The 12,902-nt window shown below is 36.9% G+C and overlaps 1 protein-coding gene across 5 annotated transcripts in view; it reads right to left on the minus strand.

The window, feature by feature from the left end:
* ABCC9 (ATP binding cassette subfamily C member 9) overlaps positions 1-10,991 on the minus strand; it is a 149,907-nt gene extending 138,916 nt beyond the window's left edge. The window contains exons 1-5 of one of the 5 annotated variants that reach the window (XM_054443900.2): positions 10,567-10,991; positions 10,080-10,194; positions 7,387-7,446; positions 5,917-6,078; positions 3,206-3,347 (exon numbers count right to left, since the gene is read on the minus strand). In XM_054443900.2, the coding sequence (XP_054299875.1) occupies positions 3,206-3,347; positions 5,917-6,058 (284 nt within the window). In that variant the 5' untranslated portion in view covers positions 6,059-6,078; positions 7,387-7,446; positions 10,080-10,194; positions 10,567-10,991. The remainder of the gene's footprint in view (positions 1-3,205; positions 3,348-5,916; positions 6,079-7,386; positions 7,447-10,079; positions 10,195-10,566) is intronic. The other 4 variants (XM_063672487.1, XM_054443897.2, XM_063672486.1 and 1 more) reach the window with 4 other exon arrangements.
* Between the last annotated feature and the right edge of the window lie 1,911 nt (positions 10,992-12,902).

The following is a 12,902-nucleotide window of genomic DNA, read 5'->3' on the forward strand; positions in this document are numbered from 1 at the left end:
AGTTCAGTCTGTGTTTTGTGAGGACCTGACTGAATCTGCATATCAACCAGAGGAGTTCTGCTTGTCCACATGATGTCAAGTTTCAAAAAAATATTGGATGATCTATCTTCTACTTTATACATACACATATAAACAGATACAGTAGCCTAAATGCTACTGTATAAAAATTAAGCCTAGAATTGGCTATGCTAGTATAAATATACCAGCATTTTAAACAGTTACCAATAAGATAATATCCAATTAAGCTTCTAAATGTCTGGAGGGATGGTATCTATTAGAGTCTCTAATTTTTCTTTTTATCAGAAATTAAGACATGCACATATATGCAAAAAGCCCTCATAAAACATCACAAAATAGTTGGTTCCATGACAAATGCTTAGAAGTTTCATTCCTTGTTAATTGCAACAGAAAACATAAACAGATGTCAGGGAGGTTCCAGTTCAATAAGAAGAAAATAAATTTTAGACTTTCCTGTCAAAAAATTTAAAGGCCTTCTAATATTAACTCCTCAATGAAAGTTACACCATTTAGCATAATTTCATAATCAAAATTTTCCTATTCTTGAGTTTATTTTGTTACTATATAAGAAAAATATTTTCACCAGATTATGTTCAAGTTTATAAATACAATTCATTATATTTTAACTGCCTAATACAAACATCTTATTTTATAAAAATAATAACATTCCTTTAAAAATATGGGTTTTCAAAACTATAAAATCCTGGAAGACAACCTAAGCAATACCATTCAGGACATAGGTATGAGCAAAGATTCCATGGCAAAGATGCCAAAAACAATTGCAACAAAAGCAAAAATTGACAAATTGGATCTAATTAAACTAAAGAGCTCCTGCACAGCAAAGAAACCATTAACAAGACAGAAAAAAATAAAGAATTATATTTTTTCAATGTAAAAAAAAAAAAAAAAAAAAAAAAAAGAAACTATCAACAGAGTAAAAAGACAACCTACAAAATGGGAGAAATTTTTTGCAAACTATGCATCCAACAAAGATGTAATATCCAGCATCTATAAGGAACTTACACAAATTTACAAGAAAAAAACAAACAACCCCACATAAAAGTGGGCAAAGGACATGAACAGACACTTTCCTAAAGAAGACACACACACGGCCAACAATCATATGGAGAAAAGCTCAACATCCTTGATCATTAGAGAAATGCAAGTAAAAACCACAATGAGATACCATCTCATACCAGTCAAATGGCTACAATTAAGAAGTCAAAAAATAACAGATGTTGGTGAGGTTGTGGAGAAAATGGAATACTTATGCACCGTTTGTTGGAGTGTAAATTAGTTTAGCCATTAGTTCACCACATTGAAGACAGTGTGGTGATTCCTCAAAGGCCAAAAAACAGAAATACCATTTGACCCAGCAATCCCATTACTGGTTAATGGGAATATAAATCATTCTATTATAAAGACACAAGCATGCATGCGTATGTTCATTGCAGCACTACTCACAATAGCAAAGACATGGAATCAACCTAAATGTCCATCAATGATAGACAGGATAAAGAAAATGTGGTACATATACACTATGGAATACTATGCAGCCAGAAAAAAACGACAAGATCATTTCCTTTGCAGGCACATGGATGGAGCTGGAGGCCATTATTCTTAGCAAACTAACACAGGAACAGAAAACCAAATACCACGTGTTCTCACTTATAAGTGGGAGCTAAATGATGAGAACACATGGATACACAGAGGGAAACAACACACAGTGGGGCTTTTTGGAGGGTGAAGGGTGGGAGGAGGGAGAGGATCAGGAAAAACAACTAATGGGTACTAGGATTAATACTGGGTGATGAAATAATCTGTACAACAAACCTCCGTGACGCAAGTTTACCTGCATAATAAACATGCACTTGTACCCCTGAACTTAAAAGTTTAAAAAATTGGTTTTATTACAAATCTTGATTTTCAAATAGTTTTGTGCTTTGCATCAATTTATGGCTCTATCCTCACTGATTCTCAGACTCATTCATCCTGATTCATCTGTCTTTGCTTCTTTACAAAATAAATGGAAAAATCTGAGAAATAATTAATATATTAACATAAGTATATAGCTATTAGACCTATGTGTAAATGTAGACAATCTTTCCATTTATACCTATTTTTAACATTAAAAAGTTGAAAAAGACATAAGAACTTCCTGCAAGAGCTACATGGATCAGAAAGCAAAAAATATAAAGCACATTTGGCAAAAGATATGAACAGACACTTCTCAAAAGAAGACATTTATGCAGCCAAAAAACACATGAAGAAATGCTCATCATCACTGGCCATAAGAGAAATGCAAATCAAAACCACAATGAGATACCATCTCACACCAGTTAGAATGGCAATCATTAAAAAGTCAGGAAACAACAGGTGCTGGAGAGGATGTGGAGAAATAGGAACACTTTTACACAGTTGGTGGGACTGTAAACTAGTTCAACCATTGTGGAAGTCGGTGTGGCGATTCCTCAGGGATCTAGAACTAGAAATACCATTTGACCCAGCCATCCCCTTACTGGGTATATACCCAAAGGATTATAAATCATGCTGCTATAAAGACACATGTACATGTATGTTTATTGTGGTACTATTCACAATAGCAAAGACTTGGAACCAACCCAAATGTCCAACAATGATAGACTGGATTAAGAAAATGTGGCACATATACACCATGGAATACTATGCAGCCATAAAAAAATGATGAGTTCATGTCCTTTGTAGGGACATGGATGAAGCTGGAAACCATCATTCTCAGCAAACTATTGCAAGGACAAAAAACCAAACAGCGCATGTTCTCACTCATAGGTGGGAATTGAACAATGAGAACACATGGACACAGGAAGAGGAACATCACACACCAGGGACTGTTGTGGGGTGGTGGGAGGGGGGAGGGATAGCATTAGGAGATACACCTAATGCTAAATGACGAGTTAATGGGTGCAGCACACCAACATTGCACATGTATACATATGTAACAAACCTGCACGTTGTGCACATGTACCCTAAAACTTAAAGTATAATCATAATAAAACAAAACAAAACAAAAAGATATTCATAAATAAAGTTTAAAAAGTCTAAAAAAAATAAAGCACATTTATAAGCACAAGTTACAAAGATGTGAACTTGTGTAATCAATATACCCACTGGTATATTGCAGTGGTATTATTTAAGTTAGATCACTTACGAGTCTGAAACAATGCCTTCTGCTATTTCACAGACATGCACAAACAGGAGAGCGAATGTAAGAATCCATCTCAGGTTATGTCCCGGAAAATGAAGCCATGTGTTGTGGTGAATTTGTACTTTTGAGCTTTGGCTCCCCCACCCTGGAAAAAAAAGAGAGAAAAGTTAAAAAAAAAAAAAAAAAAAAGACATAAACCGAAGGCTCAATTGTAATAAACATAATTTAAATTATGATAAGCTTTAAGGCAGGGTAGGGGGGGTGGTCCTGAAGACTTAATACTTTCTCGAATAGCAATGGAAATCCTAGTCTATTTTCATTATTCAAAAAAATTACAATTAACTTTTACAAGACTACCCAGGCTAACACATTAACATTTGTGGCATTACTCAGGAATAATACCAACTCTGGATGAGAACATGGTTCTACCTCATGCTAATCAGAAGCTCTTCCTGACAGCTTTCTGATTAATTCAAAAGGAAATAAGTTGATGATAATAATACATGAAATTTGGTGTAGAAAATCTTTGAAGACATGAAATCTACAAGGGGACAAATCAAGAAAAGACATATTTGGTTACAAAATACGGGACTCATTAGTTGAGTCAACTCTTAATCATATGCACATCATATGAGAAAAATTGTTATGTATGACTAGGCAGGCACTATTATTCAACAAGTAGTACTGATACTTTTCTCAAAGAAAGCTAAAGTTCTTGATGATGAGCTTTTAAGTGATCTCAAAACCATTATAGGTCCCCCCTTAGCTTGCCACTGAAGAAAAAAATTCAAGGTTATATGTTAGTAAAATTCTGATGGTTTCCTCCCTAAACTACTATATAGTTTAGTTACTACATAGAGTAATACTGGTTCATATGGGGTGTGCTAGGAGGCCCCACTTTTGTCTCCTTTTGTTCCCCTTTTTTCTCATTTTTTTGACTGTAGAAAAAAAAGCCCCACCTACTTCAAGAACAAATGCAGGAAAGAATTTCTGTATAGGCAGCAGATGCCCCTTTTATTTGAAATGAGTATTGATGTCTTAGTTGTTTTCAATTTATTCATCATTGGAAGGTTAGTTATATTTCATATATTCTACTAGAACTTATGCTGTAAACTCCCATAGGCAAATTCTGTGTCTCTTTTTTGCAACCTTATGATTTTCCTAGTACCTGATAGTTTTTAAGATTGATTTATGATCCTTCACTAATTCAAGTAGCCAATGTCATAAATGAAAAGTCTGAAATTTTTCTATTTCCCTTTAACAATGTCCCCTCAAATTCTATTCTATTCAAATACCCTGGTGCCAGCCTCTGTGCTGGATACTAGGGATACAAAATGGAATGTCACTGTTCTTGCTCTCAAAAAGTTAACCAGATGTCAATAATTGGGGAATTATTAATTGTGGAATTACAGTTAAAAAATCCATTTTTCTACTTTTGGCCAAAGGGCATTCTTCATGGCCTACAAATAATACTACATAAACAAAGACTGATGTTTCTACATATGGCCATTCTGGTCTCAATATATTTAGCATCTGTACATTTGTTTAACATAACTATGTACCAAGAGTTATGTTGGCCTGCGTATATACCATATGATGAGTTCTTTAATCCCTCTTAGAATAACGCCAAGCACATAGTATCCTCTCAATTGATGTTTGTTAAATGAATAAATAAAAGCATATGAATGATTTTCAAACATTCCCTTAAAGCAGATCATTAAATTTTGCTAGTTTTCTTACGAAAATGCATCTGAAAACTTTTTCATTCATTTAATTGGAAAAATATCATGCATGAAAAAATTAAACACAATCAACTCAAAATAGTGGTTGCCTCCTGTGAAAAGATAGGAACGTAGGATATGGAAAGAGTCACAAGACCAGAAAATGGTGTGCAGAGAGAGGTCCTTTCATTCTTATTTCTATATTCTTTAGATGAGCGTTGGTAGGCTCAATGGATGTTTATTATATTAATCTCCATCATTTTAGGTATCAAAATACTTCATAATTTTTAAAAAGTTAAAGGGTCTGTTTGGGTAAGTTATACAAATTATTCATAATTGCCCTTAATTATCAGATTTTGTACATATGTAAACTGTAAAATAATGGACAAAACTGTATTATTAACTTCTTTCCAAATTCTTTATGAATGTCCTCTTTCTACATAAAGCACAACCTCATCACTCCCACTGTAACTTGCATGCTTGGCATCTTCCAGTTCCTCAAACATGTCACTCACTACCTTCCCCACCACCTCCAAAGAGTGAGTTGTTTCAGCAGGTTAATTTGTTCCTGTGCTTGTAAATAGGCTTAAAATGTGGCATAGTCATTTCTCATGACTTTAACACATCTGCCCCACTGGACTATTCCCTGAAGGCGAGTACTCTTTTATTCATTTTCCATTCCCTTTACCTAACCCAAAGTAAGTGCTCAACTAATGCTGTAGATCTATCTCATATATTTCTCTTTCCTTCTTTTTAAAAACCTGCTGCTGCTACCTGAAGGCCATGCCTAAGCAAGCATGTGACCTCAATTTCACCTACGGAAGATCACCTGTCAAAAATATATGTTTGAAAAACACAAAATACTTGCTTGTTCATTTCTCACAGCCATCAGCTTCCATGTTACAGAAATTAAGTCAACATTATCCCAAATCTCAGCCATTAGCGAGATATATAAACATCAAGTGGTACAACATAAGATATTAGATTACTTACCAATAAACAATATTGGAAAAGTGATAAACAACAGAAAGACATGAGGGACCAGGTTGAGGGCATCCACAAAGCAGGAATTTTGTAATACACCATCATTGATATTATATGAAGAAATGTTGTTACCACAAAATGAAAGGCTCATTTCTTCTTATATGGTTTACTCTAAAAGGGAGAGAAATGAGAAAGAAAAATCCTCTTATTAGTAAACTCTTGTTCATAAAATCATTAAAGCCTTGAATAGGGGGCTATATCATAAAATTAATCTCTTTTATTTCCATAGCTGAGGAAATAAGAAACTCTGCCAAAGCAACTTGAAGGTTTCTTATAAAATATGTCCTATGAGATCTTCTTTTCCATAGCTTTTACTTCCAGAGAAAAATGTATTATAATTAATATCTACCTATAGTAGTACCTCAAATGACTGACTAAAATGCTTTCAAAGAACAAAAATGGTCATATATTAAGAAAAAGGAGAAAAAAATTGAACCAATGACTAAAAAGTCAAAATGATATCATTTCAAATATTTTCCCATACTCACTGAAAATGTACTAATAAACAACTAAAGTTGTTCAGTAAACTGTGACAAAGTTTGCTGAAACATTTCACTAGTTGTGGGAAATACTAATATACAGAGACCAGTGTGCATGCAGTAATGGCTAACAGTAATCAGTCTTTCCCTGAAGAATATTAAAAATCAAATGCTCAAGATGAATTAAAACTAACTCAAATGACAAGTCAGTGAAATTACTCAGATTCCATAGTTAGAATATTCTCACATGAAATACACTCTACTCAAGTTTGAAACGCACACAGGATGTCTTTTAACTGGAAATTGGTACTCCATGAGTAGAAGTAGATGAGTTTAGACAGAAAACAGACGACAAGGTCACACTGTGCTTTGTAAGTCATTGTCAGGATTGCGGCTTCTCCTCTTAGTGAAGTGGGCCACTGGGGATTCTGGGGCAGAGGAGTGACGTGCTCACACTTACATGTTAAATAGTTCTTTATTATTGCTGTGCCCAAACAGATGGGAGATGAGCAAAGGTCTGCTCCATCAAAATACTGCTGTGAAATTCCAGGAAAATCTTTGACATTCTGAAAACTTATTTTATAATGCCTACTACTTATTTAAATTCTGGGCACTTTGCATATCTTAAATCCTCAGAACAACCTTGTAATTCATCTTTTACAGTGGAGGATACTGAGGTCCAGATAAGTTCAGTAACTTGCGAACCAGTAGAGCGGCCACATCCACACCCAAATGTCTGACTTATAAACTATTTCTTTCCACTGTATTACACAACCTCCAACCTGCTTTTTAAAGAAAGTATCGTATCTATTCTTTAAAACAAGTAGCAGTTTAAGATTTTAACCTCACTAGACCTAGTTTCCTTTCTATATTTATGTCACACTGGATTCTGAGTTGCATTACAAAAGGCTGGCAAAAATTTTATTAACTAGCATAGTACCTTTTCTTTCTTTCCTTTCATTGATAATTGATTTAGCAATGGTCACAAACAATACTTTTCCTAGGAAAAAACAGAGTGTTATACAGAAAAGATTGTCAATGGTAGGTGAATTATTAGAGAAATCAAATTTCAAGCAAAGGTTTTATAAAGCATTATATGAATGCCTCAGCTAAAGAGTCTGTGTATTTACAATCTTAAATACTTATACAGAATGCGTCTCACATATTGTTCCTGATAAGCTCTTTTTATAATAAATAATTGATATGCTCTCTAGTTGAGTCTTTCCCTCATCTTTTTTAAAAAAAGTTGTATTTTTAAAAACTCAAGGTGAAGTTATACACTTGGTAAATTCTAACAAGCTATTAAGGTTTTAATCTGGATAAAAGAATAAAAGGGACTTGAAGTTTTTAAACAACAGCAAAATGGAAGTTATTAATTTATAGGTGTATGTTAGATATATTTCTGGCAAAGACAGACAAAAACAAAACTAAAAACTAATAGCTAGTAATGAAACTTTTTAGACTACTTCCTTTATTTAGTAGAAATGATAAAAAGAAAACTTAAAGCCCACTCTTAATTGAAAGACATATATAAACTTTCCTCGCACAAACTAGAAAATAATTTTTACTTTAGCAACTTTTATAATCTTATCCAAAATTATAATATTCCAGTTGGCCACATTTATAAACTAGTATAATTCAGGTAGATGCTAAAGTATAACCTGCTGCTTTGCAAATTACACCCTTCATTAGCTATAAGCATTGCTTGCCTGGTGTTTAATCAATCCTGAAATCTACCAATTAAATCGCCTTTGGGTAAATGTTGTGTGTAACTGGAAAGAAAATCTCAGAGAAGTACAATCACCTGAAAAATTTAAGAACATTTTCAGACATATACAAGATATCTGGAATTCTATGCCATTAACTAATTAACTGTAAAAACACTTATTGATGCTAACCACGTGCTAGTTACTAGGAATCCAATGGTGCACGTCAGAAACAGTGCCTGTAGTTTTAGACTATATGAATCAGATTACAGTAGTCTCAGTAGCTGTGGGTATATTGTAGGGGTATATGATCTAAAAGATAGGAAAATAAGCAATGATACAATCATACAAAAGTGTAAACTTCAAGTTGGTACAGTAAACGCTTTAGAATGATTTTTCTGTCTGCCATAAACTCTAACTTCACATTTCCGGCCAGCTCTGAACCTGTCCATTACCTTACCGAATGTCTCCTTTCACCTTTTCCTTTGATTCCTCCTTTATCCTTTCCCTTTAACCTGTAGTCTCCTTATCCAACATCCAGAGTCCATGTGGCACTCCAACAGCCAGCCTCCATTACAACCCAACATGGACAAAAAGAGGGAGGCAGTAAACTTATTGCTGATATATTGATGATTATTGTGTTTATCAAAGGCATTTTATTCAATCCACATTTCTAATTCTTAAATTTCCAATTGCCATTTAATGTTTCCCTCCCAGACACCAGGTTCAATTGGGAATGTTTGGGGAAGGGTATAAATCGCTGTTCTTGCTGGCTAAACTCTGTCACCTGACATCCTTCAGCTCCACCCCTTCTGGAGCTGTTTAGATTCAGCTAAGCACTGAGGGAGGCCCAAGCATCAAGGAGAGAGAGAGAAGGGAGGGCAGATGGGGAGATATAATGTTTCCCTTTCCACAAGCATAAGCCATCGAAATGTGCTCAGTTGTTTATGAGAGTTGATAGAGTTGGAGAACTTGACTGAATAAACTTTAAAAACAAAGATCAAAGTGAAATTTTGCTTCTAATGTACGTCTACAGAGCAGAAAACATAAAATAGAAATACTCCTAATTATCTAACTTATGATTTCAAGGCAAGAATCGCACCCTCAGTGTTTTTATTCCTCGAAATGCGTTACATGAAATTCCACACATCTAGAACATACACATTTTGGATTTAGTTGGTGAATATAATACCTGACCTATCCAGTCTGTTGGTTCCTCTGCAAGACACGAACAGTAGTTATCTGATTTAATTCTAAAAACACATTTAAGTGCTGAGGCATAGAAGATACACCATTTATTATGGCCAGCCCTGTCCTTTGGAAATAGACTACAAGTAAAGCAAGTGAAAACTTGTCTTCCTTCCTGTTCACTTAGCAGAAAGCCTTAGTTCTGATCGAATAGCAATTGCAGAGAGTTTAAAATGCTGGAAACACCTGGAGAAAACATGCTAAATTTAAATAAAAGTTTTCATTCTTACATATAAAAGGATTCATTCTTTAATCGTTTAGAGGTTAACCAAATTATGTTATGAAAGAGAAGCGGGACATTTTAAAGAACTTAGGGCTTTATCATCATCTAGAGCATCTTCGGGATGGATGTCACTTGCAAAAACAAATGCTGTAATCACTTCTTTGAAGTTATTCAGTCCCTAGTTCATGAAATAAGAACTAGAAGATGTATAGCTAGTTAGCTAGCTACCATGGCTATAACTATGACAGATCCAAGTAGGAAAATTACTGGCAAAAATGACCACTGACTTCTGACTTAGTGCCTGATCTGAATCCACCCATTTACTCTTCAGTGGCTGTGAAGTACCATCCCACACCAAAAGAAATGTTGAAATTACTCAGCAGGTATTCCTTAGATACTGCAATGGGATTTTTTTTTAAAATCCCAAACTGAACAAATAAAGCAAAAAATAAATACCTTGGGCAATAGCTTCACGCTGCTTCAAACCCCTGCCGGTGCACTTGAGCTACCTTCAAAACACCGACTTCCTACACTGTCTTAAGATGTAAATTTCAAACCCGACGCAGAACTCCTAAAAAAAGCAAAGAGTAACAAAAATTAAGCAGATAGAAAACTACTTCTTGAACAGTACAAGAATTGTCTACAAGAAAGGCGGTAATAATAACTCATAATGATAACTCCTTTCACTGTTTCCAGTTGATTTGAGTAGGAGCCCGCAGTTTTGAAGTAAAACTGGAAACCTGATCCCCACCCCTTCACTTCTCGAGCCGGGCCTCGTCCCTTAATTCTAGAAATAGCGATCGCGAAAGCTAAGTGCCGAGAGAGTGCGAGAGAGTGCGAGGGCGTTTTTGGGTAGCAGAAATGTTAGCTCAAAATCGACAGCTTACAGTTATTCCTAAAAATGTTTAAATGGCATTCATGTAAAAGACACGGATTCACTTACTCCGATGACAGTTTTCCTCCCCTAGGCGAAGCACGGAGTGCGCCGGAGCGGATTATTTTTAGGGTGGTGGGAGACCAGCTGCTGCCTCCTATCGAGTTTCTAAATTGCACAAACTGCTCTGGGCTGGGGCGGACACCGCGACTGTGAGGCAGGAAACTGGGCAGAAGCCCCGCGCGCCGCTCCTGGGGCCGGAGACCCCTCCCCATCCCTGCTCTGCTCAGCTTTGACTTGGGGCGCGGGCGACGCCGCGATTTTACAAACCCAAGTAATAGGCGTCCCCTAAACTGCATTAGACACTGAAACTTGGAATATGATTCCATGATTCTCCGGAGTCGGGTTTTCAAACGTCAAAACACTCAAGGTATTGTTTCTTTGTTTTGTTTTTTTGTTTTGTTTTCCTGTGCTCTGTAAGCACCCCTTTATTAGCCACGTAAGGAAGCGGATTTGGGGATTTCGCTGCTTCCCCCTGAACGGATCTGGGAAATGAAGGGCTCATTCTAGGTAGAGGCAGCCACTGCTGGGCTATGAGTGCACGAATGTCTCACAGGAGCAAGGCTGGCTCAAGTCTAATTTTCCGCTTTTCCCCGGCGACCTAGAAAACTTGGTTTCTCTGGTGGACCAGCCGCCGCGCTATCGAAGGGCGACCCTTGCCCACGGTCCCCGAAAGTGAGACGCTGGTTCCCATGGACTGCGTAAACAGTCACCCTCTTCTCCTGTTTCCAACCAGAGACATAATTAACTCTCGAGATAACGTGTTTATATTACGATCACCCCACAACCACTCCCCCGCAAAACACAAGCCGTGAATTTTGTCCCTGACAACCCTCTTTAATTAACACCGGATTTTCTCAAGAGCCAGTTTTGAGTCAGCTTGAGATAAGCATTGTTTTCAGGAACTGTTCTGTTTTAATAAAGGATGGTCAGCCGGGCGGACTGCTGCCCCCGAGGCTCCGCGTGCCGTCCTCAAGGGGCGCCGCTGCAGGACTGCGGGCTGCTGGCGCTGGTCCCCAGATCTGAACCCTAAACACCGGTGGTCTCCTGGCCTATGCGACACAGGCAGACTCCAGCCCTGCCAGTCCCAGGGGATTTCTCCGCGGGCGCCCCACTCTTGGGAAGGTCGCTGCGTTTCCGGGTGAGTGCCTGGCCTGCGTCAGCGGCTGGGACTTGAACTTGCGGCCGCTAGGAATCTGCGAGGCCACATGGGGCCGAAACCTGGGAGGGTCCGAAGACTCCGTTCCTGTGGCCTTTGAACGCTTGACAACTTTACCCTGGAGCTGTCTGCAGCGGCGCAGGGAAATAAGAGAGCGTTTCAACAGTGAGGATCCTGGTACTATGCATGCAGCCCAGGGAGACCGGGTGAGCAAGCTGGACGCGAGGCCAGAGGCTCCCCAGGGCATCTGTGGAGAAAGAACTGGAACTAGGGGGTGCCAGTAATCCCAAGATGAAAACTCTGAGTGTGACTACACAAAATGAAGTTTACTTGAGGATTATAAAAGAATATTACAATTCATTAAGGTCATTTACAATGATGTTTAAAAATCATGCTTATTGTAGAAACTTTGGAAGATGTGAAAGTGTACAGAGGAGATCAAGGAGCTCCCCATAGATGCATCTGTGCACACACACCCATAAAACTACTGAAAACTTTTTTTTTTTTTTTATGTTTTAACAAACACAGGCGGTATGGTGCATTGATTCAGAGTGTGGACTAGGAAGTCAGCCTGCTCGATATCACATCCCGCTAGTTAGTTCAGAGACTGAACAAGTCACGTAAACACCCTGTGTATCAGCTTCCTCTTCTGTTTAATGGGACAATAAAGGTAAATAATTTAAATAAATATAGAATAATTTTTAAAATAATTTAAATGGCTATATAATATTCCATTGAAAGGCTATACCATAAGATTCATTTTCCCATTGTTTGACATGTATTTGCCCAAGTTTACTAATATGTGTGATCATATGATGACCTTTTTTCATAAATTTTTTTCTTTCTAACAAGTAATGTTTTAAGATAAATTAACTGAAAAATAATTACAGGATCAAATGTGGTAGATATTTTTAAGGCTGTCAACATAGAATGCAAAATCACCCTTCTATGAAGTTCTTATTAAGTCCCCCAAATTGTATGAGATGACTTATTACACTTATACTCAAACCAGCATTGGATATTGCTATTTTTTATTTTAAAAAAATATTTTAACTTGACAGATAATATTCAATTCTGTTATTCACATTCAACATTTCCCCAATATTGATTAATCTTTGTATCCCCTCTTCTGTGGCAGTTTGTTCACATACTTGTGTACCTCATGGGTCTTAATGAAGTTTACCAT

Source organism: Pongo pygmaeus, chromosome 10, assembly GCF_028885625.2.
Source record: "Pongo pygmaeus isolate AG05252 chromosome 10, NHGRI_mPonPyg2-v2.0_pri, whole genome shotgun sequence".
NCBI lineage: Eukaryota > Metazoa > Chordata > Mammalia > Primates > Hominidae > Pongo > Pongo pygmaeus.